At 58.6% G+C, this 25982-nt stretch overlaps 1 protein-coding gene across 9 annotated transcripts in view; it reads right to left on the reverse strand.

Annotated features, from left to right (window-relative positions):
- Positions 1–227: 227 nt before the first annotated feature.
- Positions 228–25982, reverse strand: part of NRXN2 (neurexin 2) — a 106903-nt gene continuing 81148 nt past the window's right edge. For 3 of the 9 annotated variants that reach the window (XM_036258477.1, XM_036258483.1, XM_036258482.1), the window contains 5 exons: positions 22808–22979; positions 19145–19234; positions 15586–15911; positions 13281–13359; positions 827–1550 (listed from right to left, as the gene is read on the reverse strand). In XM_036258477.1, coding sequence (XP_036114370.1) covers positions 1246–1550; positions 13281–13359; positions 15586–15911; positions 19145–19234; positions 22808–22979 — 972 coding nt within the window. In that variant the 3' untranslated portion in view covers positions 827–1245. Of the gene's footprint in view, positions 2133–13280; positions 13360–15585; positions 15912–19144; positions 19235–22807; positions 22980–25982 lie in introns of all 9 variants that reach the window. The other 6 variants (XM_036258474.1, XM_036258481.1, XM_036258475.1 and 3 more) reach the window with 4 other exon arrangements.

Consider the following 25982-nt stretch of genomic DNA (forward strand, 5'->3'; position numbering starts at 1 on the left):
CCCAACCGGGGCCACAGCGCAGTCCCCACCCACAAGCCTGGGGCTGGTCCTGCCCCCATCCTCAGCCCCACGAAGAGGAAGACAAACTGCCCCAGGATCCCAAAGCCATGCTCAGCCCCAAAGTTTGGGAGCTACTTACCAACGCTCGTGGCCCCCAGTTTAGGCCCAGAGCCAGGCCAGTGTCCCAACTGTCCCCAACCCAGAACAAATTGCACAGGACCTTTGGGTTTGGAAAGTTTTTGTTTTCTTTTCCCACACATTTCCGGGGTTGGGGTGTTTTCCAAGACTCAGACACATTTGTTAACAAAGAGAGAAAAAAAACTGGGGGAGCAGGGAGCCTGTGGGCAGAGAAGTGACCCCAGCAGGTGGAGGGCAATGCCTCGCTCTCTCTCTTCCCTGCTGCTGGCGCCCAACCTGTGCCCCAGGCGCTGCTGGGTATCTAGGTTATTTGTCTTTAATATATATCTGCATTTGCCTTTCCCCTCCCACCCGCCCCCACCCCTGCTCCTCCAGCAGCTCCCCAGCAATGCACGTTGCCCGGCGGCACACAACGGAACAGGCCTTCCCAGGCCCGAGCCCCTTCCCCGGATGGCACCAGGAAGGCACCTTCCCCGGCGGATGGCGTTGGGGTGGGGTGCTCAGGAGGCCACCCACTGCCCCGCCCCACCTCCCACCTCCCTCGCTGGGCCACTCGCCCACCCTCCCCCCTTCTCCGGCGGCTCTGGAAACCCAAAGGGAGGAAAGGAAGGGAGAAACCAGACACACAAAAGTGGGAAGAGGGTGGGGGCAGAGACACTGCAAGCCTGGGGTGGGGGCTGGAGGGCTTGGAAGAGAAGGAAGGCAGGAGGGACAGAGGGAGAAAAAAGAAAAGTTGAGGGAAATTAACAGGACACATAGTGGACACTTTACAAAAGCCCCAGCCTTCCTTCCCGCCCAACCCCACCAAAATAAAACTACCCCCCTTAAAAAAATAAATCACCCAGGGCTGTGAGCACGTGCCCTGCCTGGAGCGCAGAGCTGAGGGGCAGCCAGCCCGGGGCTGCCGGCCCGCCGCCCCGACGGCGGAGGGAGGGGACGAACGCGGGGTTTTCCTTTTCTTTCTTTCTTTCCTTTTTTTGCGTTTCCTCTTCGTGAGAAGTCTGAGGCAGCCAAGCAGCGGGTCGCCGGAGCCCGGCAGAGATCGGCCGCACCTCCTCCGGGCCCTCCGGGGAGGGGCGGCTGGCAGTGGGGGGCGGTGCCAGGGGCTCAGACGTAATACTCCTTGTCTTTGTTCTTCTTGGCCTTGCTGGGGGTCTTGGGGGCCGCCGGGGCCTTCTCCTTCACCACCGCCCCATTGCTCTGGGCCGAGTTACTGATGTAGTTCCGGCTCTGGTCCACCTGGTAGGAGCCCTCGTCGCGGTTGCGGTACTTGTACATGGCATAGAGGAGGATGAGGATGCAGAGCGCCGCGGCGGCCACGATGCCCACCACCATGCCCGTGGTGCTGCTGGACTCCCGGATCACCTCCACTGCGCCCGGCGGGCCCCGCTCCCCGGGCCCCGTGGGGTTGGCTGTGGGCAGATGGGGGAAGCCAGGGGCCGAGGTCACACCGGGGCGCAGGGGAGGGGGCCTCCGCGGCTCAAAGGACGTGGGGGCCCCGGGCCCCAGGGGCGGGTTCTCCAGCAGGGGCTGCAGCGGGTCTCGGTGGTTCATTTTGCCCGCTGGCAGGTTGGGGGCTGGGGCAGAGGGGGCTAGCAGCACCCCAGGGGCGCCCGTGGCCCCATCTGTCCTGAGGTTGGGCCGGGGAGCGGGCTTGCGGGGTGAGAGGAGGGTGGTGCGGTCCGTGACCAGGGGGAAGGTGGTGTAAAAGTCTTCGTCGTCCGTGGGGGGGAGGCTGGAGTCAAAGACCTCCCCGGAGGCAAAGCCCGAGGCCTCGATGGGCTCCTCGCAGTCGCTGTCGTCCTGCTCGGCCTGGCACGGGCCCCCGGCGGGCGGGCGGCGGGCAGAGGGCGGGGGCAGGGTGTCTTGAGTGGCGCCCACGCCCGTGAGGAAGGGGTAAAAGGTGGGGGGTGGGGGCACGAAGGGGGATCGGGTGGCCACGGGAGGGGGATCTAAGGAGTCCTCCGTGATAATGGGTAATATTAACTCTCCTCCTAGAACAAGAGAGAGAAGAGAAAAGAGAGGGCGTCAGCGAGGGCCGGGGCGCAGGCGGCCGCCACAGAGAGAGAAACAACAGCCTCACACACCCAAATCGGTTCCAATCGGCTTTGGCGGAGACTAGAGCGGGCCGTGCCCGCCCGCCAGCCGGCCGCAGCTCTGCGCTCTAAGCGGGCAGCGGCTGGGTGCCCTGGGCACCCCTCGCGCGCGCTCTGTGGCTCTCTGGGTCTGGTCTTTTGATTGTCTTAAGAAACCAAAAGGAACAGAAAGGAAAGGAAATAGAAAAGAAACGGAAAAAACAAAACAAAAAACTCTACTGGTTTAAGGCTTTAAAAACAGATACAAGAGCATCATTTAAACAAACCTAACAATATCTTTTAGGGTTTTTTTTTTTTTTCTAGATATTTCTTTTTTGCTTTTTTTTTTTTTCTTTTGTTTTTAAAAAAGAAGATAGCATACCACGGAATTCAGGCAACTTACATCAACAAATAGGCCGTGTGATTTTAGCATGAAGAAAAAAATTACAAACAGAGCTGTGTAAGCGGGTTCTCCCGGAAAAAATAAGAAAAAACAACTTTTCCGCACCACGTTTTCTGTCTACCTGTTTGGCATCTCCCTCCCTCGCTCTTCTCTCCCTGGACACCTCGCTTCCTCCGGGATACTCTCTCTCCTCCCTCACCTGTGCCCTCTCCCCTCATTACACTAAGGAAGCTGGGGCTGCCGGGCAAGCTGGGGTTGAGGGACGGCTACCGGGCTGGGGTGAGCCTGCGGGCAGGGAGGGCGGGAGGGCGGCAGCGTAGGAATTGCCACCTGGGTGCGAGCCCTCGGGGGGACGGCCAAGGGGAGGAGCTTGGAAAGCTAACTGCCGGTTGGCCCCGAGGAGAGGAGCAATGGAAAGTGGGAGGAGTCAAGGTCCACGAGGAAGAGGGGCACGGAGACAGACACGCTGCAGAAGGGTCTGGTTCGGCAGGACTTTGGGAAGGGTGGAGAGAAGCCACGGAGAGGCAGGGAGATGGGGAGGGGCAGGAAGGGAGAGGGAAGTGGGCAGGGACACAGGATTCCTGAGCTGTCCCTAACTCCCCAACTTTCTCTCTTCACCCTCCACCTCTGACCCCCACTGGCTTCCCCCCTCCCCCTCCCCAGAACCCCCATGGGCCGCCAGGACCTGGCCAGGGCTTGACTGCCTCTGGCCCTCTTATTATTGTTAAAACAATAATAAAACAACGGAAAGAAGAAGAAAGTAAAAAAAGAAAAAAAATACATACACAGCCATCTGGGAAGGAAGCATTTGCTAATATAGGGCCCGAGGGAACTAGTGGGTAGGGCTTTGGGGGGCCTTATGTCTCCTCCCTCCCTATGTCTAATGAATGGGGACCCCAGAGCAGAAACTGCAATTCCCATCAGCTCCAAAGGGTGAGAACTACAATTCCCATTAGCTTTTGGAGGGGTGTGGACCACATTCCCATCAGCCCCTGGGTCAACAACTACAACTCCCATTAGCCCATTGCCCCTCCCCCACCCCAACCCAAACAAAAGTTCTACTGCAATATGCTAGCGTTGGATAGAAGGGAGCTGGAGCCCAGTTCTAGGAGGCTGGTGGGCGCTGGATAAGTCTCTCTCCAGCACTGCCTGAGCCCTGCCCCCATCCGAGCGCTTCTCCCTGGTCTCCGCAGGGTGTGGTCTTCACAGATCACACCACACGCCCTCCACCCGCTCTGTAGGAAGCATCCTAGGGCTGGCTCCATTGCCAGGTCCCGCCTGCCCACTGCAGCCAGGCCAGCTGCACTGCCGCCGATCCATCAGACCACGAGCCCCAGCAATCTGGCAGAGCCCTCCTTAGCCACACTAGCCAACCGCAGCCAAGATCTGAACTCGCAGCCTTGCTGAGCATCTCGGGCTGTTTTTCTCACCAAGCTCCAATCTCTCCCTGAGTAGGGGCTCACCTGCACCCCAGATTATGAAGCCCCAGGTCACCTGGCCTCCAGGAGCTCAGCCACACTGAAAAACTGAGCTAAGAGCAGAGAAGTGTGTCCCAGGCTGGCTTTTCATGGAGAATTTGGGGGCCTGGGATGGGCAGGACTTCCCAAGGTCACCAGAGATCGGTGTCAGGCTAGGTGAACCAATGGACTACCCAGTCCTTTCTGTGGCTTTCCGAAGCCAGGAAAGGGCTGAGTCACAAGGAGTCCCTTGACTTAACCTAGGAGGCCACAGATGTGTTCGTTAATTAGTTCCTGTGTGACTGTGGGCAAGTTTCTTTCACTATCTGGGCCTCAATTTCCTCATTTACAAAATTAGGGTATTGGGCTCCTGCCCAGGGTGAGACCAAGGCCTGCCTCCCACGGACCTCCAGCCGACAGATGAACATAACTTGTCTTCCCATCCCCACCTCCGCCCAGACCCAAAGGATGGCCCAGACCCAAAGGATGGCCCGGCACCCTGCTCCCTAGCCAAGGGGCAAACTCAGCTTTAAGGAGGCAGGCAGCCCTTCGAGGCACAGCACCCTGGCACCCAGTAAGGCAGCGCCCAACTCCCTGGATGGACCCAAAATACAGCCAGGCTCCTCGCTGCTGGGCCACACCACCTGCCCCTTCCTGACCTTTGCCTTCTGCTCAGAATGCCTTCCCCCTGCTGAGATCTCACTCATCCTTCTAACCCAGCCGTACACTTCCTCTTCCAGGAAGACTTCAGGTTTGAACTCACTGCCAGGAAAGGCCTAAGGCCTGTCTCCCTTGCACCCAGCCTTGAGCCTGGCACAGAGTGGAGGCTCACTGTGCTTTGAGCAGGGAAGGGCAGCTAGCAAGCATTTCCTCTGAGCCAGGCCAGGCTAGAAAGGAGTGAAAGCCCCTGCCATGGGCCAGAGCAGTTGGGTCCTGAACACCCTCCCTACCCACCCTACCCGGGCAGTAGGTATTGCGGAGTTCAGCCTGACAGGATCCGTGCCCTGGGGCCCAGCTCTCACCCACAGCCATCCCTACCTTCGATCTTAAACTGGGCCAACAGTCGCTCCTGGAAAGTTCAGGATCAAGGCTTGTCCAAGACAGGCGTGTGGCCTCAACCAGCTGGCCATCGCTAGGGTCCTAGCAGAATGCCAGGCCCAGGAGGTCCTTGCTGGGGACACCTTATGCCCTTGAGGGGCTGATCAGGGCACAGACCTTGGACCATAGACAAATCCCGCCAGCCTGAGCCCTCCACAACAATTTCCTCCAACTTGCTGTTTCTCCAGGCCCTTGGACACACAGGCTCCCAGGCTCCCCTGTGCAGTCACCCCACACCCCACCTCTAGGGCCCTCTCAGGCCTAGTCACAAGGACCTCTTTCCCCTTCCCTTCAACTCGACTGGCCTCCTGGACTCCGTGTCTGGACATCAGCCCTGCCCCTGCTCTTCGGGGGGCTTTCCCTAGGCCTTTACCTGTGCAAGGCCTTGAGAGCGTCTTCTGAGGGTGTCCTGCCTTCACCATGGCCCCCACAGCATAACTGTCCCTTGGCGCCTCCTCACGGCCCTGCACATCAGACTCCAACTCCCACACTGCTGCCTCCCTGCACCTAACACCCTCACAAGGTAAGTGCTATGGAGACCCTACGCTGCTTCCTTCCCTGGTGTTCACTGAAGCTGGCCTGGGCTCTGTGGCCGTGAAGTCACACGCAACGTGGAGCACTGGGTTTTCCGGGGTCATACACGGGTCCAGGGAGCATCAGGCAAGCTCGGCCCCGTGAAGATCTAGCAGGGACTGTGGGAGGGGAGGATCCCTCAGACTCCTCACTGTGAAAGTCCAACTGGGGGCTCCCTGGGCAGCCCTTTTGCTGGGCCTTAGGGGGTGCAGACTCACAAAGATGCTGGTGTCTGGGACCCTGGGTCCAGCTCCGCACCAGGGGTACACAGCGGGATGGGGTGCTCCTGGGAGTCTGGCAAGGACCCCAGGCAGCCTCTCCTCCAAGCAGCTGCAGCATCTGGGAAAGCCAGGTGCACTTACCACAGATGCCACCACCCTCCGCTCTGAGACCGGATTTCAGTGTGTCAGTCCCACTCACTAGAGAACTCCTTCTGGCCCAGGAGCCCACCAGCCATTACTGAGCAGCTCTCCCCCAGCTCCTGCCTCTCGCTGGCCCAGCAAGCTGAGCCCTTTCTGCCCTCAGGGAACAGAACACCCGACTGGAAATTTACCCATGAATCCCATTCCCACCCAAACAAGAGGTGCCCACCAGAGGGGCATCTAGAACTGAGGCTGAGTGTCAGAAACTAAGCTGTCGGCTGGCTAAGGCCTCAACCGCGAGGTGCCCTGCCCAGCCTATGAGGGCAAGAAGGCCACTCGCCCACAGGGTATTTCACGCAAATTAGAGAAAAGGCAGCCCCCTGACAAGGCCACAGGCCGACAGGGGCACAGCTTGGCGAACAGTATCTTGGTGCACAACTGGAAAAAGGCCTTGTCTGCCTAGTGAACACAGTCCCACTCTCCAGGGCCCAGGACACGTGGCTGGGCAAGCAGGGCGCCGGCTAGACTTCAGCCCTTACTCACCTTTTCCAGCGGAGAACCTGTGTCACTGTGCCCTGCCCTGAAGGACGGTGCCCCTCCCCACCTGGGACGCCAGCACGGCAAGGGCAGACACCCAGGGGCATCAAGGTCAGGGGGAGGTACTTGTGTGCGTGTGTACAGGAGTGCACCCCTCTGAGGGCCTGCTTCTGTGCACCTGGGCATGTCTCTAAGCACGTGCAGACATGGACCTCAACAGATCTGAGCACGTGCGTGTGCATGAGCAAGTCTGACAAACACACGTGCATATAAGTGAACCCCTGGCTCTGAGCTCGTGTGTGCACGCATGGACGCATGAATGTGCCCCCAGGAACATGTGAGTGTGCCACCGTGGGTCTGCACACATGCTGTGTGCTTCTGGGAACACCTCGTCCCCCAAACTCATTTTCTCCGTCTCCTGGGCAGCGAGACTAATTTCCCAGATTCCCTTGCAATTCAGTGTGGCCACATGACTGAGCAGTGGGCAGAACTGGCCCACGAAAGCCTTCTGTGTCCGGTCCTCCACGCTCTTGCTCCTCCTTCCAGTGACCTTGCAAACCCCCTGCTGAAAATGGAGCGGCCACCACAAGGGGGGATTGGGACTCTCCAGGCCCTTTGAGGCAGAGCCACCGGCTGATCAGAGCACTTGGGCTTCGCCTGCGTGAGACACTCGCCCTGAGATTCGAGGGCATCTGTTACAGACAGAAATGTTGCTGTAATAGACACTGCCCCAGCAACGGTGTCCCCAAACCTGTGGTGCTCAGGTAACAAGGAAACCCTGGCGGCCAGACAGAAGAAAAGCACACGTGCGGTGGCAGGACCTGTGGCCCACCGCTGCCTGTGATGAGCCAGAGGGCAGGCCGTGTTGAGGCTGAGGCACTAAGGGACAGTGCCAGGAAAGTCGGGGTGACAATACCGGCTTTTACTTTCTGCTTTTTGTAACATATCACAGGAAGACAGGCAAGAATCGATGGTGTTGCGAGCAGAGATGAAGGGAGCAGAGGCCCAGGAATGGGAGGCCTGCAAGTGTCAGAAGAGCCACTGCTTCCAAAGCCTGAATCTAAGACAGGCCGCCACTGGCTCTGAGGGACAACGGCCATGAGACTTCCTGCACAAGGGGCCCGGCCATGCCACAGGATCAGGTCAGGGGCGTGGCCGCCTCCCCACAACTGTTCCAGGTGCCCTCAAGACAGTCACCACTGACGAGAAGGCACGGGGACAGAGAAACAAGGAAGTCAGCTGCTGGGAATCATCTAAGAAAGAACTCCGAGTGTGGTGACTGAGCCTTAAAACCGTTGCGCCCCAAATCTGCATGAGCAGGAAGTGGGCTGTCAGTGCTCCAGGGCCCTAAAGAGGACATTTTCCAAGACCACTTCAGAGATGGCCACTCAAGACTGGGAAGAACCTTCCGGAGGGCAGCAGCGCCGCCCAGCCAAAGGAGAGAGTTTCTCCCTGACGGCAGGGCAGGGTTTAGGGACGAAACTTCCCCCGCCAGGGCCGAGCTCCTCCGTGCTGGGAACTAGGAGCTGCTGTCTTCCGTCTTCCTTTTTCGAATGGGAGGCTTACTGCGGGGTTGTCTAGCACACCGCTGTGTTCCGGGTGTGTGCTGGGCTGTGTGGGCAGTGAGCTCAATCACCCTTAGTCCCTGGGTATCTAGACCACACACAGGTACCAGGAGCCAGGTCAGTACCCGGTGGAGGGGGGCCATCCCCCAGACACCCTCTCCTTTGAGACCACAGACTAAGTGGGCTCTGTGTGTCTCCCTGGGGGAGGGGCGGGTGTGCTCTGTGCCAGCAAGAATGGGATGGATCATAGGTGACCTAAAACCAGAGTGCAGCAAATAAATCACTAGCTGGTCACTATATCTGTTCCTGCTTCCTCCTGGGGGCACAGCAAGGCCGCACCTCCTGGCCTTCCTGGAAGGTAGGTTGTGGCCATGGGACAGCTCGGAGGGAAGAATCAGCAGGAGGATGTGCACCTCCCTCCCAGGCCTGCCCATAACACCCTCCCCTTCGTGACCTCCCTGTTCCTCCCTCCCACCGCTCGGAAGCCACCCTGTAAAGATGGTGCAGTTTCAAGATGGCAGGAGCCGGGCCCTGAATCGGCACTTGAGGAAGGGCTGCCCACCGTTCAGGAGCCCTTGTGTATAATTACAAGAAGGGGAAAGAAAATCTGTGTGTTAAGCCACGGATGTTGTGAAGTGCACCTATTACAGAACCAGGGCTACCTTGAGACACTTGAATCTGAATACACCTGTGCCTCTGAGTTAAATGTGAGTCTGAGTAAATGTGTCCACGTGTCTATAGAACTGAGCCGGTGTGCACCTCCGAGGGTCGCACCCATCTGTGCGTGGGGGTGATGCCTCAGGAGAGACATACACATGGATAGTGCATGAGGTTCCTTCTGTGGGTCTAAGCACATGTGGGCTTATGTGAATCTGAGTAGGTGTGTGCATGTGTGTCCTTGTGTGCATTTACTGGGTCCTAACACAGGCGTGTAGCCTGAGGGTCTGAGGATATGTGTGTCCTTCCATACAGAGCTGATGGGCACCTCCGAGCATATGCTAAAGAGCAATAGCAGCTGTGGGAGCCAATGTGGACCTGTGTGTGTGCACCATGGTGGGACTTAGCATGTGTATGCATGCCTTGAGGGGTCTGAGCACGTGTGTATGTGTCTCTGAGCACACAGGCGTACACGTAAGAATGAGCTTCTGTAGGTCTGAGCTAAGGTGGGCCTCCGAGGATCTCTTCTCATGGGCCAGTGGGGGAGCGATGCAGGTCTTTAAGTCTGAACAAAAGTGTGCATGTGTGTGGGTCCCTGGGTCTGGGCACACAGAGCCTACTGAGAATGTGCACACGTGACCTCGTGGGTCTCAGCAGACAGGTGCATTTTGTGTGCACATAGGTATACCTCTGTGGGAATGAGCACACATGTTGGTACCTGAGGGCACCTCTTTGAGGCTGTGTGTGTGCGTCTTGGTGAATGTGAAGATATATGCAGGCGACTGGAGGTCTGAGCACAAGTGTATACTTGGGTGGAGCTGTGACACGTACACTTTTGTGGGCCTGGGCACAGACGTGCACTTCCCTGAATTCCCGCACCTCTGTGCACATGTGCACCTGTACCTTGGTGGGTCTGAGCACATTATGTATGTAGCTGTTCTGAACTTGCATACACTCATCTGTAAATCTAAAACATCTGTGAGCAGCTGTAGGTCTGAGCACATGTGTGTACCTGTAAGCTGAGCATGGAGGCGGAATTCTGTGAGTCTGAGGACATGTATATGTATGTGCCTCAATGGTTCTGAGCACATGTGTGCATGCTCAGACCTAAACATACACATGCATTGTGTCTGAAATATGCAAGTGCTTCTAGAGGTCTGGGCACGCGTGTGTCACTCTGAACGTCTGGTGTGTGCCTCAACAGGTGTGTGCAAGTGTGCCGCAGTGGGTTTGCACATGCATGTGCAGCTCTGAGCACACACAAGTGCCTTGATGCATTTAAGACATGCTGCATGTGCATCTGTGTGGCTGAGCACATGTGTAAGTTTGAAACTATGGATCTGAGCAGGTGGGCACCTGTGAGTCCACACCTATGTGTAAGTATATTTGGAGCTCTAAGCACACTTGTACAAGACTCTGAGTACACACGTGTGCCTGTGAGACTGCATGTGTATACGGATTTGTGCTGCTCTGGGCCTCAACAGCCATTCTGTATATGAACTTCTGCGGCTCTGTGTACATGTGTTTCTTAAGATCTAAGCATGTATAAATTTCTGTTGATCTGGGTTTGAATAGCATGTGCTTTTCTAGGTTTGAACATATACGTACCTGTGGAAGTAGGCACATATGAGCTTGCTGGTAGGTCTGTAAATGTATGCATGGATGTACACATGTGTGCCTCTGGTCACACGTGTGTGCATAAGATACATGCTTCTGTGTGTCTGAGTCTGTGTGCCCTTCCTGTGTGTCTCAGCAGGTGCAAACTCAGATCCTTGCTGGGGCCAGGCCTGTGCACACTGTGTGGGTCAGGCTGGCTGAGGCAGCGAGGGGCAGCAGGCCCATCACCAACTGCGCAGGGCATGGTGACCTAAAGGCATCCCACTCAGAAGAATTTAAATGCCGTGTCCATCCAACAACACCCTTTTTGACTGGATTGCCAACCTCGGGGGAAATAACTGTGTTAGATGATGATCTCACCAAGCTGGGGCAGGGGGCGTGGGGCCTGGGATCTGTGGAGGGGCCCAAGTCATGGGAAAGGGTGGAAAGGTAAGCAGAGATGAGCCCAGGCTCACACCTGGACCCAGAGAGAAGGATGGGACAGGTGGGAGGGAAGCAAACAGCCTGGGGTGGCATGGTCTAGATCAGCCTGGGGCACCCTGGAGTCCTTGCCCGGCTGCCCACCAGGGTGACAAGAATCCAACTTGAAGCACTTCGAGTGGCGTGAATGTGCAAGTGCGAACGTGGGACCGGTCGGGGCGGAGCCCGTGGCCTCTGCTGGCTTCCTCCGGGGCTCAAGCGTGCGTTCTGTCTTCTCTCCCCTCCTATTTTAAAAGCTGGGTGCCAAGCTGGCCACCAACCTCTCCCTCCCCCGCAACTTCTATTCCTCTTCCTCCCTCCCCCCTCCCAGCCATACTTAGCCCTTTTCCCAGCAATCCTTCGGCCCCTCCTCATTCCCTTCTCCCAACTCAGCTCACCTGTGTACACACTCAGCATCATACCCAGGCCCCTAACAAGATGCAGGGCTGGAGAACCTCGGTGGACAGTGTGTGGCCCTGGTGTGGCCCAGTGGCCTGTCTCTACGTGGTGGCATCTGGCCCAGCACTCCTCTCTACGAGTCCAGGGAGAGCAGAGACGCCTCCTCGCACCCCAGCAGTTCCCATCCCAGAGTATGAACATGGCACACGTGTGCAAACGTGTGGTGGGGCCAAGCACCCTTTGCTCATGACCCGCACAGCCCTGTCCTCGAGCGGTCCCAGGGCTCTCATGGGACCACCCGTCACCCGTCACAGCACTCTGGCACAGCTCGGCTGCAGGCCTGTGTCCCTGCGGACCCTCAGGAGGGACCAGTCAGGGGGATGGCGCAGAGCCGAGGAGGAGCGCCGGGCTGGAGCAATGGTGGAGTGTAGGCTGCATCTCTGAGCCAAAGTCACCCAGTGAGATGGAGGGAGCAGACCCCGACAGAGGGGCCTCCCCGCAGAGGACGGCGTCTGTTCCAGAAAGCACAGGCCCCTGGCTGCAGACAGGGCGGACTTTCCAGCCCAGCAGCCTGAGACTCCCCTAAGTGCCTCGGGGCCCAGGACCAGTACAAAGATGCCCCTCAGCTTTGGTCTACTGGGGGACAAAAAGAGAAGCTGGGCTTCAACCTCTGGGTCTGGAGGCCTGCACCCTTGGACCCCCACCCTTGGTCTCTGGAAGCTGAGCCTCTGCCTCAAGGCTCCACCCACACCCCTTCCATGGCTGCAGCCCACCCTCAGCTTGAGCATCTCCTCTGGGGCCGGCAGAACCCCCAAGCCAGATTCACAGGATATACCCAAGTCACCCTACCCACCTCAGCTGACCACATCACCTCCCTGACCCTGCACGTACCAGCCCCAACCTCCAGCCTTCCGGTACCAACAGCCCAGGTGCCACCTCCTAAGGGAGAAGTCTCTGGAAACGCCAGCAAGGGACGCGTGCTCCCATGGGCTCAGCCAGGCTGCCGCGAGCCACGCGGCCCGACTGGAACCCGGTACTTCCTCCACTCCCGCTGCCAGCCTCAGGCTCGACGACCTCAGCTCCTCTCGGCTACCCTCCCACCGGCTCAGGTGAGCAGCCCTTGCAGCCGCAGTGCCACTCCACACCCACCATTCTCAGCCGGCTCTCAAGGTCCACCTCTGCTTTGCCAGCCCGGTCTCTCTCTGGGGCGCACCCTTGACTCCATTTGAAAGGAGCAAGCGAAGGCTGGAACGCCACCCCCAGGAAGCCTTCCCTCCCAGCCCTGCTCTCCTCCTCCGGCTCTCCCACTGGAAATCTGGGCCAGACCTCAGGTCCCCATCTCCCTAGGGGGCCACATGCCTGGACAAGGGGTACCTCCCACCCAGCTGACCGCCGGCACGGAGCAGCTATGCAGTAACTACCCTGGCTTGACTTGGCAGCCCTGGCAGAATGTCCAGCCGCCTCCCTGAGACTGGGGACGAGGACGCTTCAGGATCCAGCAGAGACCTCTTCTACTAGCGACCAAGAGAACACCAGGCCCAGGGACTGATGGGAGTTGCAGTTCTGGACCCAAGAGCTGATGGGAGTTGTAGTTCCTTAACCTGCATTTCCCCATCCCCTCTCCCCCAGAACTCATGGGAACTGCAGTTACTCAACTTTCTAGGGAAAAGTCTCCCTCTTTCCCTCCCAGCAGCCCTTGGCTCTCAACCCAGGCCCCTGAGCTAAGGACCTCACTACCTCTGAGGGCTGGAGTACCAAAAGGCCGAAACTGCCTTGCCAGAGGGCACCTGAGGGACCTGGGGGTGGGGCACAGCAGGACGGGAGAGGAGCTACCAGGGAAAGCTAAGACCTGGCAGCAGGCCCCAGGTGGCAGGGACAGTCACCCCCTCCCACCAGCGTCACAGGGGGCCCGGGGCAGGGGAGGGGGGAAAGGTACTCACCAGTACTGGGCTCACACTCCTCCAGGTCCTCATCATCGCTCGGACACTCAGCCGAGGCCACCAGGAGGTCATCTGTGTTCTGGGGGTGAAAGGAGGGGTGGGGAAAGAAGAGGGGTCCAGGGTAGTCAGCAGACCCCCACAGCCACCGCCTGAGGTGTGGGACGGCGCCGGGGCCCTGGGCTGAGACACGCCCTGGTCATGCCCATCTCTCTCTCACTCGGTGGGTAACCATGGGCCTTCATTCCCTCACTGCAAAGGAGACTAAAGAGCACCCGCCCAGGCTCCCCACGCTCCTGGGGTCAATAAGACAGCGCTGTCCAGACATCTGGAGAAACTGGATGCCAGGCCTGGGGCCTCAGGGCCAAAGCAAGGGGACCCAAGGACATCAGGGAGACAAGGCACGGGGGCCTCTGGAGGCCAGCATGGGCAGAGACGGGAGCAGGTCCAGGGGGTTTCTTGGCTCCAGCCTCACAACCCCATCACCCTCATCTCTCTCCCAACCCCCTTCCCAGAGCCAGGGAGCCAGGCTGCACACAATAATTAGGGCTGTGGTTGTCATGACAACAGGAGTCGACTTTGTCAGCATTTTCTCTCCTCCCGATTGCAAAGGAAGAGAATCCCCAAGATGAGTGAGGATAAGGGGGTGGAGGGAAAAGACCCAAGGAGGGAAACCCAGAGTCCAGGCAGGAAGGGAGCCTGAGAGATTGCGGGGGGGGGGTGGGGGGCGGCTGGCTAAAGGTCAAGATGGGAGAAGTCTGGGGTGAGGAAGGGGTGAAACGGTTGCATCCTGCCTCTTCCTACCCCCTGATCTTCAGACACTGCTGTCCTCACCCAAGGGCTGGGCGGGCCTGGAGGACCCATCTGCCCTCCGCATCCTTGCCCCTCCTCACCAGCCTCCCTGCGGGGGCTTCTCCAGCATAGCCATGACCTCTAGGGGTCCCACCGCTCTCTGCTACCTGGTGGTCTGCCCATTACCCTCCCACTGAACCCAGATGGCCTGTTTGGAAGGCATGGGGTGCGCTGGGTGCCCAGCCTTGGGTACAGCCGGGCCCTTCTCCCAGGGCTCCCCACTCCTTCGGGCAAGGCCTGCATCCAAGTCCCCTCGGTTTTCTTGGCAATGAAGGCAGAGGAGCAGGGAGTTCAGGCCCGTCTCTCTGGCCCGGAGGAGCCTGCCAGCCAGCCCCAGGCTCCCTGCAGCATAGACTGGCAGAGACGCGGGACCCGGGGCTCGCGGAGCCCTTGCTGGTGCAGGTGGGTGCATCCCGGTGTGGCCTCCAGTCCCTCCCTCACCCTGGGGGACAGAGGTCCCCCTAGGCCCAGAGCCCCAACTGCAACAGCAAGGGGGACAGGCAGCCGGGTAGAGGGGGCAGGGGGACTAAGCAAAGTCCAATGGGCCAGGTATGCACACTCCTTGAACCAACCACCTTTGGCAGCAACCACCAGGAAACTCCATCGCGCCCTGGGCTGCCTCGCTAAGTCACACATGCTGTGTTTCAGCCACCGGGAAAGCCAGGCTTGTCCTGCCCAGGGGGGTCTCAGTCTCCAGGTACAGCCCTTCTGGTGCTCTTCTGGGTAGAGAAGGTGAACTAACATCACCCGGGCTGGCCCTGGCTCAGGGAGCCGAGCAGGTGGAGCGGCCCTGGGAGGTAGAGCACCAGGGACTGTCTGCACCGACACGCCCTGAGGACACTACTACAAGGTGGCGCCTGCTCAAGGTCACAGCACTTGAGAAAGCAAAGGACTAGACTTGCATTCCCACTGCAGGGACTCCAGCCAGGAAGAGGCTGCTCCGGGCCTCCCAGCCTCAGAGAGGAGCTGCCGCCGCTGGGGAACCCCTCCAGTGCTGCCCCTCTGTGCCCTGCCCAGAGCAATGCCATCCCGGTTCCATCCGTCCCCACCGGCTGCACACACAGCACTGGACACTTCCATTATGGGATGGGCGGAGGGGGCATCCACCCACACCCCAGTCCAGACCTCCTCCCTCTTAGGTGGGGCAGTGTTCCCTGGTCTAGCTGGGTACCAAACCACCCCTCAACTCCGGGAATGACTCCCTAGGAGTAGTGGCCACCTCCACATCTCTGATCATGCCTCAGTCCTCCACCTCTGGGGTCACCAGGGCAAAGGGCACTTCCTGAAAGGAAACCTTGCCCACCTCACCTGATCCATCACCACGACAAGGACAGCAGCCTCCAGGATCCCACCAGACCCCACGGGGACTCCCCTGGATGCCACGGTTGTTATGTGGACATCAGTCCTATCCCCCGCCGAGCCCCACCGCTTGTCCGTCAGCTGGAGGGGTCCTCACCTGGGTGGTGCTGTCCCTCAGCGTGGGGGAGCGGCCCCGGCGTGTGGTAGTAGTGGCCATGGTGGTGGTGGTCTCCATGATGGTGGTGGCCATGTCAGCCAGCAGGGTGGTGGCCGTGGTCTCCGCACTGAGCAGCACGGACGGCCCCTCCCCCACCAGGCGCAGGTGGCCCTCAGTCCGCACATTGGGGTCGCTCTCGGCGGCCAGCGCCAGCACCTTGAGCCCATTGTAGTAGAGGCCGGACACCTGGCCCTGGAAGGGGCGGCCCTGATCCCGGCCCCCAATCTTGATGGCAGCCTGGCTGTTGAAGATGGTCAGCTGGCGGCCTGGGGGAGGGGAATGGGCAAGGGTGACAGACAGGAGGGACAGGCGTGGGGGGAGACCAGAAGAGGATGGGGAAAAGGGGGAGGGAAAAGGAAGGAATCAAGGTGGAAACCAGCAAGTGAGGGGAAGGGAGAGAGGGAGAAACGAGGAAGGGGCAGACACCAAAGGGAAAGTCCTCGTGAGCCACAGCCCCCAGCCCAGCCAAGTGGGGACCCCAGGAGGGAGGGTCCCCAGAGCACACATGGGCTGGGAAGGGAGCCAGCTCCCCCATCTCCCCACCATGCTCATGCCTCTGACCTTCCCATCCCCCTCTCCTTTCCTGCTCCGGGGCATCACACCCCACTTCTTGCCCATCCCTCAATTTGATCCCCATCTTCTCCATCTGCTTCCCCGAGTGTCCCACACCCAGTGTCCAGCCCCAAGCCATGGGGCCCTCGGAAGCAGCAGAGAGAGCGCACAGAGAGGCAGGGACGGACAGCGGAGGCGACCACCAGGCCGTGTCAGTGCATCAGGGCAGAGGCAGACGGAGGGGTGGACAAGACAGTGCGTGAGGAGGGCAGCGGGAGGGTGGGAGAAGCCACGAGGACCTCGCTCTGCCCTCCCAGCCACCACCAGGCCCTCTGACCTCTGGCCAGGCTCCCGCTCTCCTCCCCCCAGGCCCAGCCCCTGCCCGCTCAGGCCTGGACAGCAGGACTCCTCCCGCCAGGATGTGCAAGCACACAGATGGAAAACGTTAAAGGGACCTTTCTCGCTCGCTGACAGCCCAAAAAACCACCACTCCAGCTCCAGTCTCACTCCTCACTCGGCGGTTACACCTCCGAATTCCCAAATGGGGGGGCTTGTGCTGTTCTGTTTGATTTTAATGGACCTGGGGGTCAGTTTAACCCTCTGAGTTTGTTGCTTTGGTTTGGTTTTTTTAGAAAATATATTTATTATGTTTAAGTTTAGATTTAACTTTGGTTTTGGTGTTGCTTAGTTTTGGGAGGGCAGAGGAACTACTACGTTGCCCCCTGCTCCCCAGGACCTTCAGCTGCTGGCGCTGGGGGGTTTAAGACCTGGCTTAGCCCTTGTTAGCCTCTGGTTAGTGCCTCGTTAAGATCTGGTTTAGAGTTAGGTGTCTGTCAGCCCTGCCCTACAACCTGGGCTGAGGAGAGTCCAACTTGTGAAACCCACACTTTTCTTTGGAAACACGAGTTCCCTGGACACCCACCCTCTGTCTGGCCTCTGGCCAAAGACCAGCTGGGGTGTGTCTGCTCAGCCCCCTTGCTCAGCTCCTCCTCCAGCACCCTCCCCCTGCCCCGCACCTCTCAGCCCTGCAGCAGCATCTCCAGCTCACAAATGGGGGCGGAGCCCAGAGGAGCTGAGCACCAGTGAGTGGCAGTCGAACACCGGACCCAGAGAGGCCCCCGAGGGGCACCGGGTCCAGGGTTTATTCCCAGGCAGAGGAATTAGAAAAAACGAAGAGGAGAAGGTTCACAGCCGTCAAACAAGTTTGGGAAGCAAACATTTCACAATTAAACAACAGGTTTCTTTCTCATGGGACTTCTCCGAGCCTTTATCAAAGCAACGTTTCGTTCAGCTTCAAGAGGAAGAAATGGGCTTCAGCATTTCCCAAGCTCGTTTCACAAGTCTCTTATTGAAAAGCATCTCATGGGACTTATGCTTCACAGGACATATTTTGGAACTGGAAAACTGATTCATTCAATAAATATTTATTAAGCACCTACCACATGCCAGGTGCTGACAGTAAGATAACCCCAGGAAGCCAAGACTTATTCTTCAACACTTCCCTGCTCCCCATTTCATGTCATCCTCACAGTCCCCCTTGGGAGTTAGGCTGAGAGGGCATCACTGTCCCTGTTTTCCCCAGAAAGGAACTGAGGCTCAGGAAGGGGACGTCTTGACCCTCTTGACCAAGGCCACACAACAGGTGAGTTCCTCCTTCCACAGTTGGAGAAATACTAGAAATTTAGCCCAATCCTTCCCTTCCTAGGAGAGGAAACACAGGCCTAGAGAGTGTGGCCACGCAGCTAGTGACAGAAGCTGGGGTTCCGATCACCAGCCTGGGCTCTCCCCATTGGGACCACAGTCCTGGCCCTCTCCCCAGGGCCTGCCCTGCTCTCCCTACCCCTTGGGGTCACGAGTTGTCCCAGCCTCAGCCCAAGCTGCTCCCCTGGCCTCTCTAATTCCGGGAGAGGGCGGTGGGTAAAAGAGGAAGCCACACAGGTTAGCACACTTGGCCCTGTGGCCCCACCTGCCATGAACTCCTCAAAGGGTTAAAGTTCGCCCCGCTGGAGAGAGCAACCCAGGGTGGCTGGGGGCTGCAGGTTTTAGCGATGTCTGTGACAGTCCCTTTAACTTTTTGTCCTGTTCCGGATTTATCACATCTGGTTATCAGCATGTTTAGTGCCCGCTGGCTGGGGGCTGGAAGTGACATTTGGGGTTTTAGTTGGGGAAGGCCCCCATGGACATTTAAAAGCACAGTTAGCAGCTGGTTAGATGGAGGTTTAACAGTTATACTTCCCCCCTAGAGTTTAGCCTTAGAGGTACAGAGCTCGCCCCTCTCCAAAGGGAATGGGATGGCTTTGCCCTTGGCCCCAACTTCCCTTGGTGACAAGTGGCCTTCTCCCTCCCACCCAGCAGCGCCTCACCACAGGCAGCTCCTTAGCGAGCCTGGTCCTTCTGGTCAGCTCAGTAGGCACAGAGACCCCCGTGGAGCGGCCCTCTCTTCCCCTCGTCTCCCCCAACTCCACTGCTCCTAGGACCCCTTCTGGACCACAGCGGGTCCATTTCAGAGAGGGGCCCTCAGCCACTTTCTTGGAGGGCCTTTCCAGCAGGACCTGAGCACCCCCTTTCCTTTTTCTCAGATGACCTTGGTAAAGTCTTCCTACCCTTCTTGGGATCCCAGGAGCAGCACTTCCTGCTCCCCAAAGCTTTCCTGCTGTGGCTCTCAGATGCCCCCCAGCCTGCACCCTGCACCGGGGCCTGCTTCACTGTGGCTCAGGCAGCGCAGGGGTAATCCAGTGCTGTCCTAGGCTTGGAAAGAGCCGCCCCGCCCCAACTGCCACTCTACAGACACACCCTGACTGCGGGGGACATCCTGGCGGGACAAGCGTCCCTTCACTGGGGGTGGGTGGTGGGGAAGGCACGGATGGGGAACGAGAGAGCTCTGCACCTTTAAGATAATGTTTTTAAAGTTAATTAATTAATTAATTAATTAATTCTGGTTAATTACCTTTGTCGAGCAGCCACTCATCTACTACTCGACCAAGCCGGTAGGGGATTCTCTGTCTAGCAATCGCCAGGCGCTCGTTATCAAAGTTTCCTTGGAAAAGTTTAGAAAGACAGTAGGTTTCTCAGGCGGCGAAGTCCAAAGGAGTTAGAAAAGTAATTATGCATTTCTCAGGAGACTCAGAGAAGCAGCCACATCCACCGGAAGGGGGCAAGGTCCACCCAAGGCGGGAGAAGAAACGCTGGGTCCCCTGTCCTCCCCTCCCTCCCCTGGCTCCCATCCAGAGCCAGCCCCACCCTGGGGGCAGGGGCGACCCACAGAAAAAGAGAGGGACAAAGAAGAAAAGGAAAGGGGAATGGAAGAAAAGGCAGCTGGAAGGTCAAAGGTCAGAGGTTAAACAGGTTTATCTGGGCTTAAGCTGTAGGCCCTCTTCCTTCCCATCCCAGAGCAGGGCAGCGGGTGGGAGGGGCATTTAGCAGGTTTAAGTTGGGCGGAGGCCTCAGTGGCCCAGCTGGTTACTGGTTTAGAGGGTGGTTTAGAGGGAGGGGCAGGTTAAGCAGGGCTTTATGCGGCATTTAGAGGGGAGGGTGGCCCGACACACTCATTTAACAGTGAGATTTAAAACCCCTTCTCCAAGCCGGTCTCAGCTCCCTTACCTTCCGCGCTCAACTCCCAACTTTCCCCTCGGCCCCACTCCGCCCACACCCACCCCACCAGCTTCCACTTTGACTCCCAGCTCCGCCCCAAGGCCCCAGCCCTCCGCTGCTCTCCCTGGGGCGGCGGGTGTCTCAGGTCCCTCACTGCTCCCTGTCTACCAGCACTCTGACAGGCGGCTCAGTGTGGTGCCTGCTGTGGGAGCTGGGTCCTCACCCAGCCTCCCCCACTTCTCTCCAGTCTCTGTGCACCTCACCTCTTCCACCCCCTTTCTCCACCCAGGGTTCCCTCCCTGATCATGCCCTGAGTCCTCCTCTGCCTGGTGCACCTCGCGCTCCTCCCCCATCACCGCTCCATTCCAAGGCCCTCAGACTCCTCTACTCAGGTCCCCTCACCCTTCTGCCCCGTGAACCCACCCAGCTCCTGACCCCTCTCACTCACAAGCCTCTCTCCTTCAGGCTGTTCCCACAATCCCTGACCTCCACCTTCTCAGTCCTCAACTGTCACCTGGATATGCACCTGCTCCTCTCTGTACGCACCATTCTGCAGGCCCTGGGGACAGGGAAGGAGGGTGTGTGTGTGTGTGTGTGTGTGTGTGTGTGTACAGAGTTTGTTAGTGTGCCTGGGAGTTGTGTGCACTCCTCCGGTGGTGGACTGTGGGTGATCCCAGTCGGCAGCCATGGAAATGGAAATGATTTCCTTTGGGAGTCTGGCCACTCTTCCATCGAAACCACTTACACTGTTCAATAAGGCACTCTGGGTGGCGGAAGCGCCTTCCCTCTCTCCCACTGCACGGCTGCGCGCACCTGCCCAGCAGTACCTGGGCCTGGGCCTGCCTGTGTACCTCCCCTGGCGGGCACACCACGTGCCCATGTGTGCATGGTGGTGCCCCCCAGGTGGTTATGAGAATGAGACACTGCCTCCCCTACATATTCAGGTCACTCGTGTCTAAGTCAAAAATGGATCATTCATTCGCTTAGCCACTCAACAAACATTTCTTGAGTGTCTGCTCTGTTTCTGGTTCTGGGTGTTACAGATGGAAAGCGGAAGGCCTGGCCCTTGCCTAACGGGAGCCCTAGCTGAGCAGCGTTAGACTGGCAGGTGCCTGGCAGTGTTCTGTGTTTTGGTACAGGCAGCACAGGGTGGCCCATCCAGGGGGTGGGCGAGGGAATGGCCGAAGAAGGCCCTGACACAGGAGAGGTGCCGTTGCCAAAGGGAGTCAGGCAAGGAAAGGGAGGGAGAGCAAGTGCAGAGGCAGAGGGGCAGGAGGCAGAGGTGGAAAATGAGATTCAGAGGCCAGATGACTTGTCCAAGGCCACACAGCTTGTCGGTAGGAGATCCAGGATGAAAAGCCAGGTCTTGCTGACTCAAGGACCCTGAGGGGTCTCTGTGCTCCCCCAGTGTCGGGGGGCCCAGGCTCTCAGCCACGCACACTGCTAACCTGGCCTGCTGGCATTGCTCGGGATGACACTCAGCTTTGATAAAGAATCTGCTCTCAGTGCATAGAGGCAGCCACCAGGTCCTCAGGTTACTCTGCTCTGCAGGTGAGGGGGCACCCAGGAGTGTTCCCCACCCCGTCTGGGGCCCCGAGCAGAGGAGGGCAGGCGTGACTACTCCAACCTGGCCTCTGGCCTGCTGGGCTCTACGGGAAGCAGCTCTGGACCTGAGCCATGACTTCACGTGGTGAGGCCTTCATGCCCCGCCCCAGTCCAGCCCTGTCCAGCACAGGCTGATGTCTTCACTACTACAAAGATCCCTCTGATGTATGTGTGGCCAAGACAGAGAGAGAGCGAAATCTGATGCCCACAGGGCAATCACACCCACACAACCCCGGCCTGTCGGTGTCTGCGCACGCATGGAGCTTGGCATAGGAATGCGTGTGTCTGAATGACCCCACACACGCCCAGGGCCTTGGTGTAGGCTGGCATCCCACTGCGGGGCTTCTTGTGCCTATCTGACCATGTGAATATTTGCAGTCATCCAGGTGTCCAGGGTTGGCCTGTGTGTCCACTGGTCTCTATATGTATTAGTGGGCCCTGAGGCTCCCCATGTCCGGGAATGTCGGGGTGCAAGCTTGTGAGTGTGACTCTACACTGGCATCTTTCTTCCGGCACAAGTGGGCCCATGAGGGTTTGCCCACCTGACCTTTCACTCTTTCCACCCGCGCCCCTCTTGGTCAGCGTGGGCAGCGTCAGTGCCTCCACTGTTGGGCTGGGTCTGTTTGCATTCCTGGGCTCCCCTCCCCTCCACCGACACTGTGAACTCCCTGTAAGCAGGGGCTGTGTCCCTTCACCTGTGTCCCCAGGGCCTGGCACAGGACCTGATACCCAGTAGGTTGTCAATAAAGGTTTGTTGAATGCACGTGAACATATGTTTCACCCTTTTCCCTTGTCTCTCTCCCTTAACCCCCGAGACACAGGGGCGCCTTTCCTCTGGGTCTCCATGGTTACTTCCCTCCCTTTATCCAGAGCTCCTAATATGGATCTTTGACTTGCTCTTTGTAAAGACCTGTTTGTTCCTTGGTTCTGTCCTTAGAACAGCTCTGCCTACTTGCGAAGATATGTTTTGGGTTATTTCCGGATCTTCTCTCTTGGTTTCTGCATCTGCCTCCCCATTTCCACCTGTCCCTGAATTCTGAATGCATCTTTTCCTCAACTGTGTCTCTCTACCTCTACCCTTCCTCCTCTTCCCTTCTCCCTTATCCTCAAACTGCACCCTGGCCCTCAGCGTTCCCACTGAGCTCTGTCCTCTCCCTCCCAGCTGTCATGCTCCAAGGACCATGGTCCCACCCAGGTCCTACAAAGCCCAGCCTTACAAATCCCAATGCTTCCTTTAGCCACGCCCATCCTGGTCCCACCCCCCCAAGCCACACCTTCGTGTAACCTCATCCCGCCCACAGTGGGATGACGCTCAGCTTAGCCCCGCCCCTGACGTAGACAGTGCTCCTATCAAAGACTGCCTTGCCTGCCCCGCCCCTCCCGCCACACCTCCTCCAAGCGCCCGGCCACCTACCTGCCGGATACCGCTCGTTGACTGGCCAGCTGTCCACCTGCAAGGTGGCATTGCCACCGCTTCTAGTGAAGCGCACCACATGGTATTTGCCGTCGCTCACGATGGCATTGGGCTCGTCGATGGTAATGTCGTCAGTGCCCACATTAAAGATCACCCCCACGGTGCCCTGGTCCTGAGGACAGAAAAGTAGAGGTCAGCAACTGGGAGGGACCTTCACTCCTTCTAGAACCCTCCCTGTGACCACCGCTGGCCCAGCTGCAGGGCACTTCACAGCTTTACAATGCACCTGTCCCAGCCATGCTGGACCCTGTCACGGGCTCAGAGGCGGGCAGGCCTGCCCCTCCCCCATGTGCGGCAAGGGGACCACTGTGGGGTGCAGAGCCTGGACCTGGAGCGCTTCCACTGACTACACCTGCCTCTTGCCTTTTGGTTTATTCAGAATATCCACCAGTGTTTACAGGGCACCTACTCTGTTCAAGGGCCGCTGAGCCAGACCTCAGCCAGGATGGACAGGACCACCACGGGGACCAGTGGGCACACAGAGGGCAAGCCTCCCAAAGGCACAACCAACAGAGAAGTCCATGGAAGCCTACCCCACGCCTGGGGAACATCTGACCTCCCCTCTCCTCACCCCCCCACCCTCCCCAGCCTCAACCCTCCCCTCCCCTGCATGATCAGCACTGAGCAGGTCCCCAGGGGCTCCCTGACCAGGGCATCAGCAGCCTCTCCTGCAGCCCATCTGCTGGCCCCATGCAAGTCAGGCTCGAGTGGGGGGGAAGCCCCTACGCAGTTGTGGGAGCAGAGGGAAGGGGTCTGAACTGCCTGTTTCGGGGGGGGTTGACCCACATGAAAAGAGATCAAGGAGGCAAACCATGTTGGACCTAACTAAGGACAGGTGAGCGAGCATAGTGCATAGGGGTGTTGGATAGAGGATAAGGCTGGGAGCTGGGGAGGGACAGGCAGAGGACAGACAGGGACTGAGGCCTAGAGAAAGGGAGTAAAGGCTCAGTCTGAGCGACCTCTGGGACCCAGGCTGGAGAGGACCAGCATGGGGAACCCGGCAAGGCCACCCAGGACCCAGAGCAAGAAAAGTTCCATCAACAGTGCCTGGGTGAGAGGGAGCGCTTCACCAAACCGGATAATGTGCCGGGCTCTCTCTGGGCACCATGCTCTCTTCATCCCACAGCAACGCTCTGAGGAAGCTTATAGCATCCCCATTTTATTGATGAGGAAACTGAGGCTCAGGGACGTTAAGTAATATCCCAAAATTTCACAGCTCATAAGAAAGGAACCCCAGATAGATCGAACCCCAGTTGGTCTGACTCCAAAGCCAACACTCCCTCCCCCTTACCAGCTAGTCTGGGGAGACACTGACTCAAATCGCTGGGGGTGGGGAGCAATCTGAGAGGCTGCTGAGGCCAAGCTACCCGTGAACCCAGAGCATCTAACGAAGCCAGAGGAAGGCCGTTCCATTGCTCTGCGCTCGGCAACACTCCTGAACCGAGCCTCCTGCGTGCCCACGGGACACACTGGCACAGGCTCGCTCAGGGCCCCTGGATCACAGTCACGGGAACCCAGACCATCAGAACACACTACACTCCTGGCATCTTCCTGAAGGACTGTTGCCATCCTGCCTGGACATGAGGAGCCATTCAGCTGCCACCTCCTGCATCCAATGGAACCCAGCAGCTTGGTGGCACTGGGGGTGGGGGAAGGGTGGCTCACAGATGGGGCAGGGATCTGGGTTTGGAGAGCTGGGGGCAAGGTGGTCCAGCCATGGCTCCTTGGAAATCCACGCCCTATCCCTTCCCCACTTGCGGGTGCAGTTCTCCTAGAACATGAGAAAGCCACACACACACACACACGCACAGTCATGTGCACACGCAGCATCTCCCTTCTTAGAGGCGGTACAGCAGGAAAACTGAGGCTGGCCTTGCCTGAGTACCAGCCCCACCCATCCACCCACAACTGACAACATCCCAGGGAGACCGAGTGATCACCTGCTCCCACGCACGTGAGGGGAACAGCCGAGGCTCCGCAGCACTGTTAGTAATACCGGCACCAGCGCAGCATCAGCCCCTGGACGCCTCTGGGGGCCTCTCCCCACGGGGCTCAGCGGGGCAGTGGAAGTCAAGGAGCAGGCGCAGCCTGGCAGCCGGCGGGCAGAGGGCCAGCCTGGGCAGCTGGAAGGCAGGACACCTGGGTTTCCTAGGAGGCTGCTGAGCTGAGCCCTGCACTCTGGGGGAGAGGCAGCTCCCAGAGCTGCTCCCCACGTGAAGTCAGTTGTCACTTCTGTTAAAGTCATTAATTCCTAATTCCCCAATTACCTCATTAGGCGGCGGTGGGGAGAACGAGGCCGCTCCTACAGCAAATAATTATGGGAGTCAAAATTAATTTGGCAAAGTGGAGCGACGCTTTATTAGAAACGTCAAATTGCTTTTCTCTTATTTTGCTGCCGCCTCCCCACTCTCTGGGAGCTGCTGACGCCGGTGTGCTGGGAGCTGATGTGTCCGGGGGCAGGGAGCTGGGGCTGCTCCCCAGGGCTCAGCCCATCTGGTGCCCAACTCTCCCCAGACAGCCAGCCTCTCTCATGGCTCCCACATTTCTCCACGGCCCCCACCCTTACCAGGATCCCCATCCGAGGGCCAGGCACCCCCTCCTCCCAGGCCGGTTCCTCCATAACCCTGCACCAAGCAAGGCCTATGGGCCACTGCTGGGAAGAGAAAGGAGGTCTCTCCTCCCTGCACGCTGATCCCCTACCCTTTTCCCTCAGCACTCGGGGAACCCTGTGCCCTAACTCTACTGGCACAGAGACACACAGAAGTCGTCAAAGCAGGCACTCAGGACACACAGATCAACACATCCAGGCGGACGATCACAGATGCCGTGAACTAACGGTGCTAGCGGACACCAAATCCTTCCGAAGTGCTGGGCAATGTCCCAGGTGCTACATATATGATGCCGTTTACACTCACAGCTTCCCCGTCCTCCCACCATGCCACCACACAGATGAGGAAACGGAGGCTCCGAGGTGCGGTGGCTGCAGACAGCACAAGGAGTGGCGGCGTTGGGGCTCAAACCCAGGCTCCCTGCTCCAAAGCCACACACAGCCTCTCGTGACTGGGAGCAAGAACAGCAGCCCTCAGTCACAGCAAGGGACAGAAACACAGTCCCA

The sequence above is a fragment of the Molossus molossus genome, unplaced genomic scaffold, assembly GCF_014108415.1.
Source record: "Molossus molossus isolate mMolMol1 unplaced genomic scaffold, mMolMol1.p scaffold_m16_p_13, whole genome shotgun sequence".
Lineage (NCBI taxonomy): Eukaryota > Metazoa > Chordata > Mammalia > Chiroptera > Molossidae > Molossus > Molossus molossus.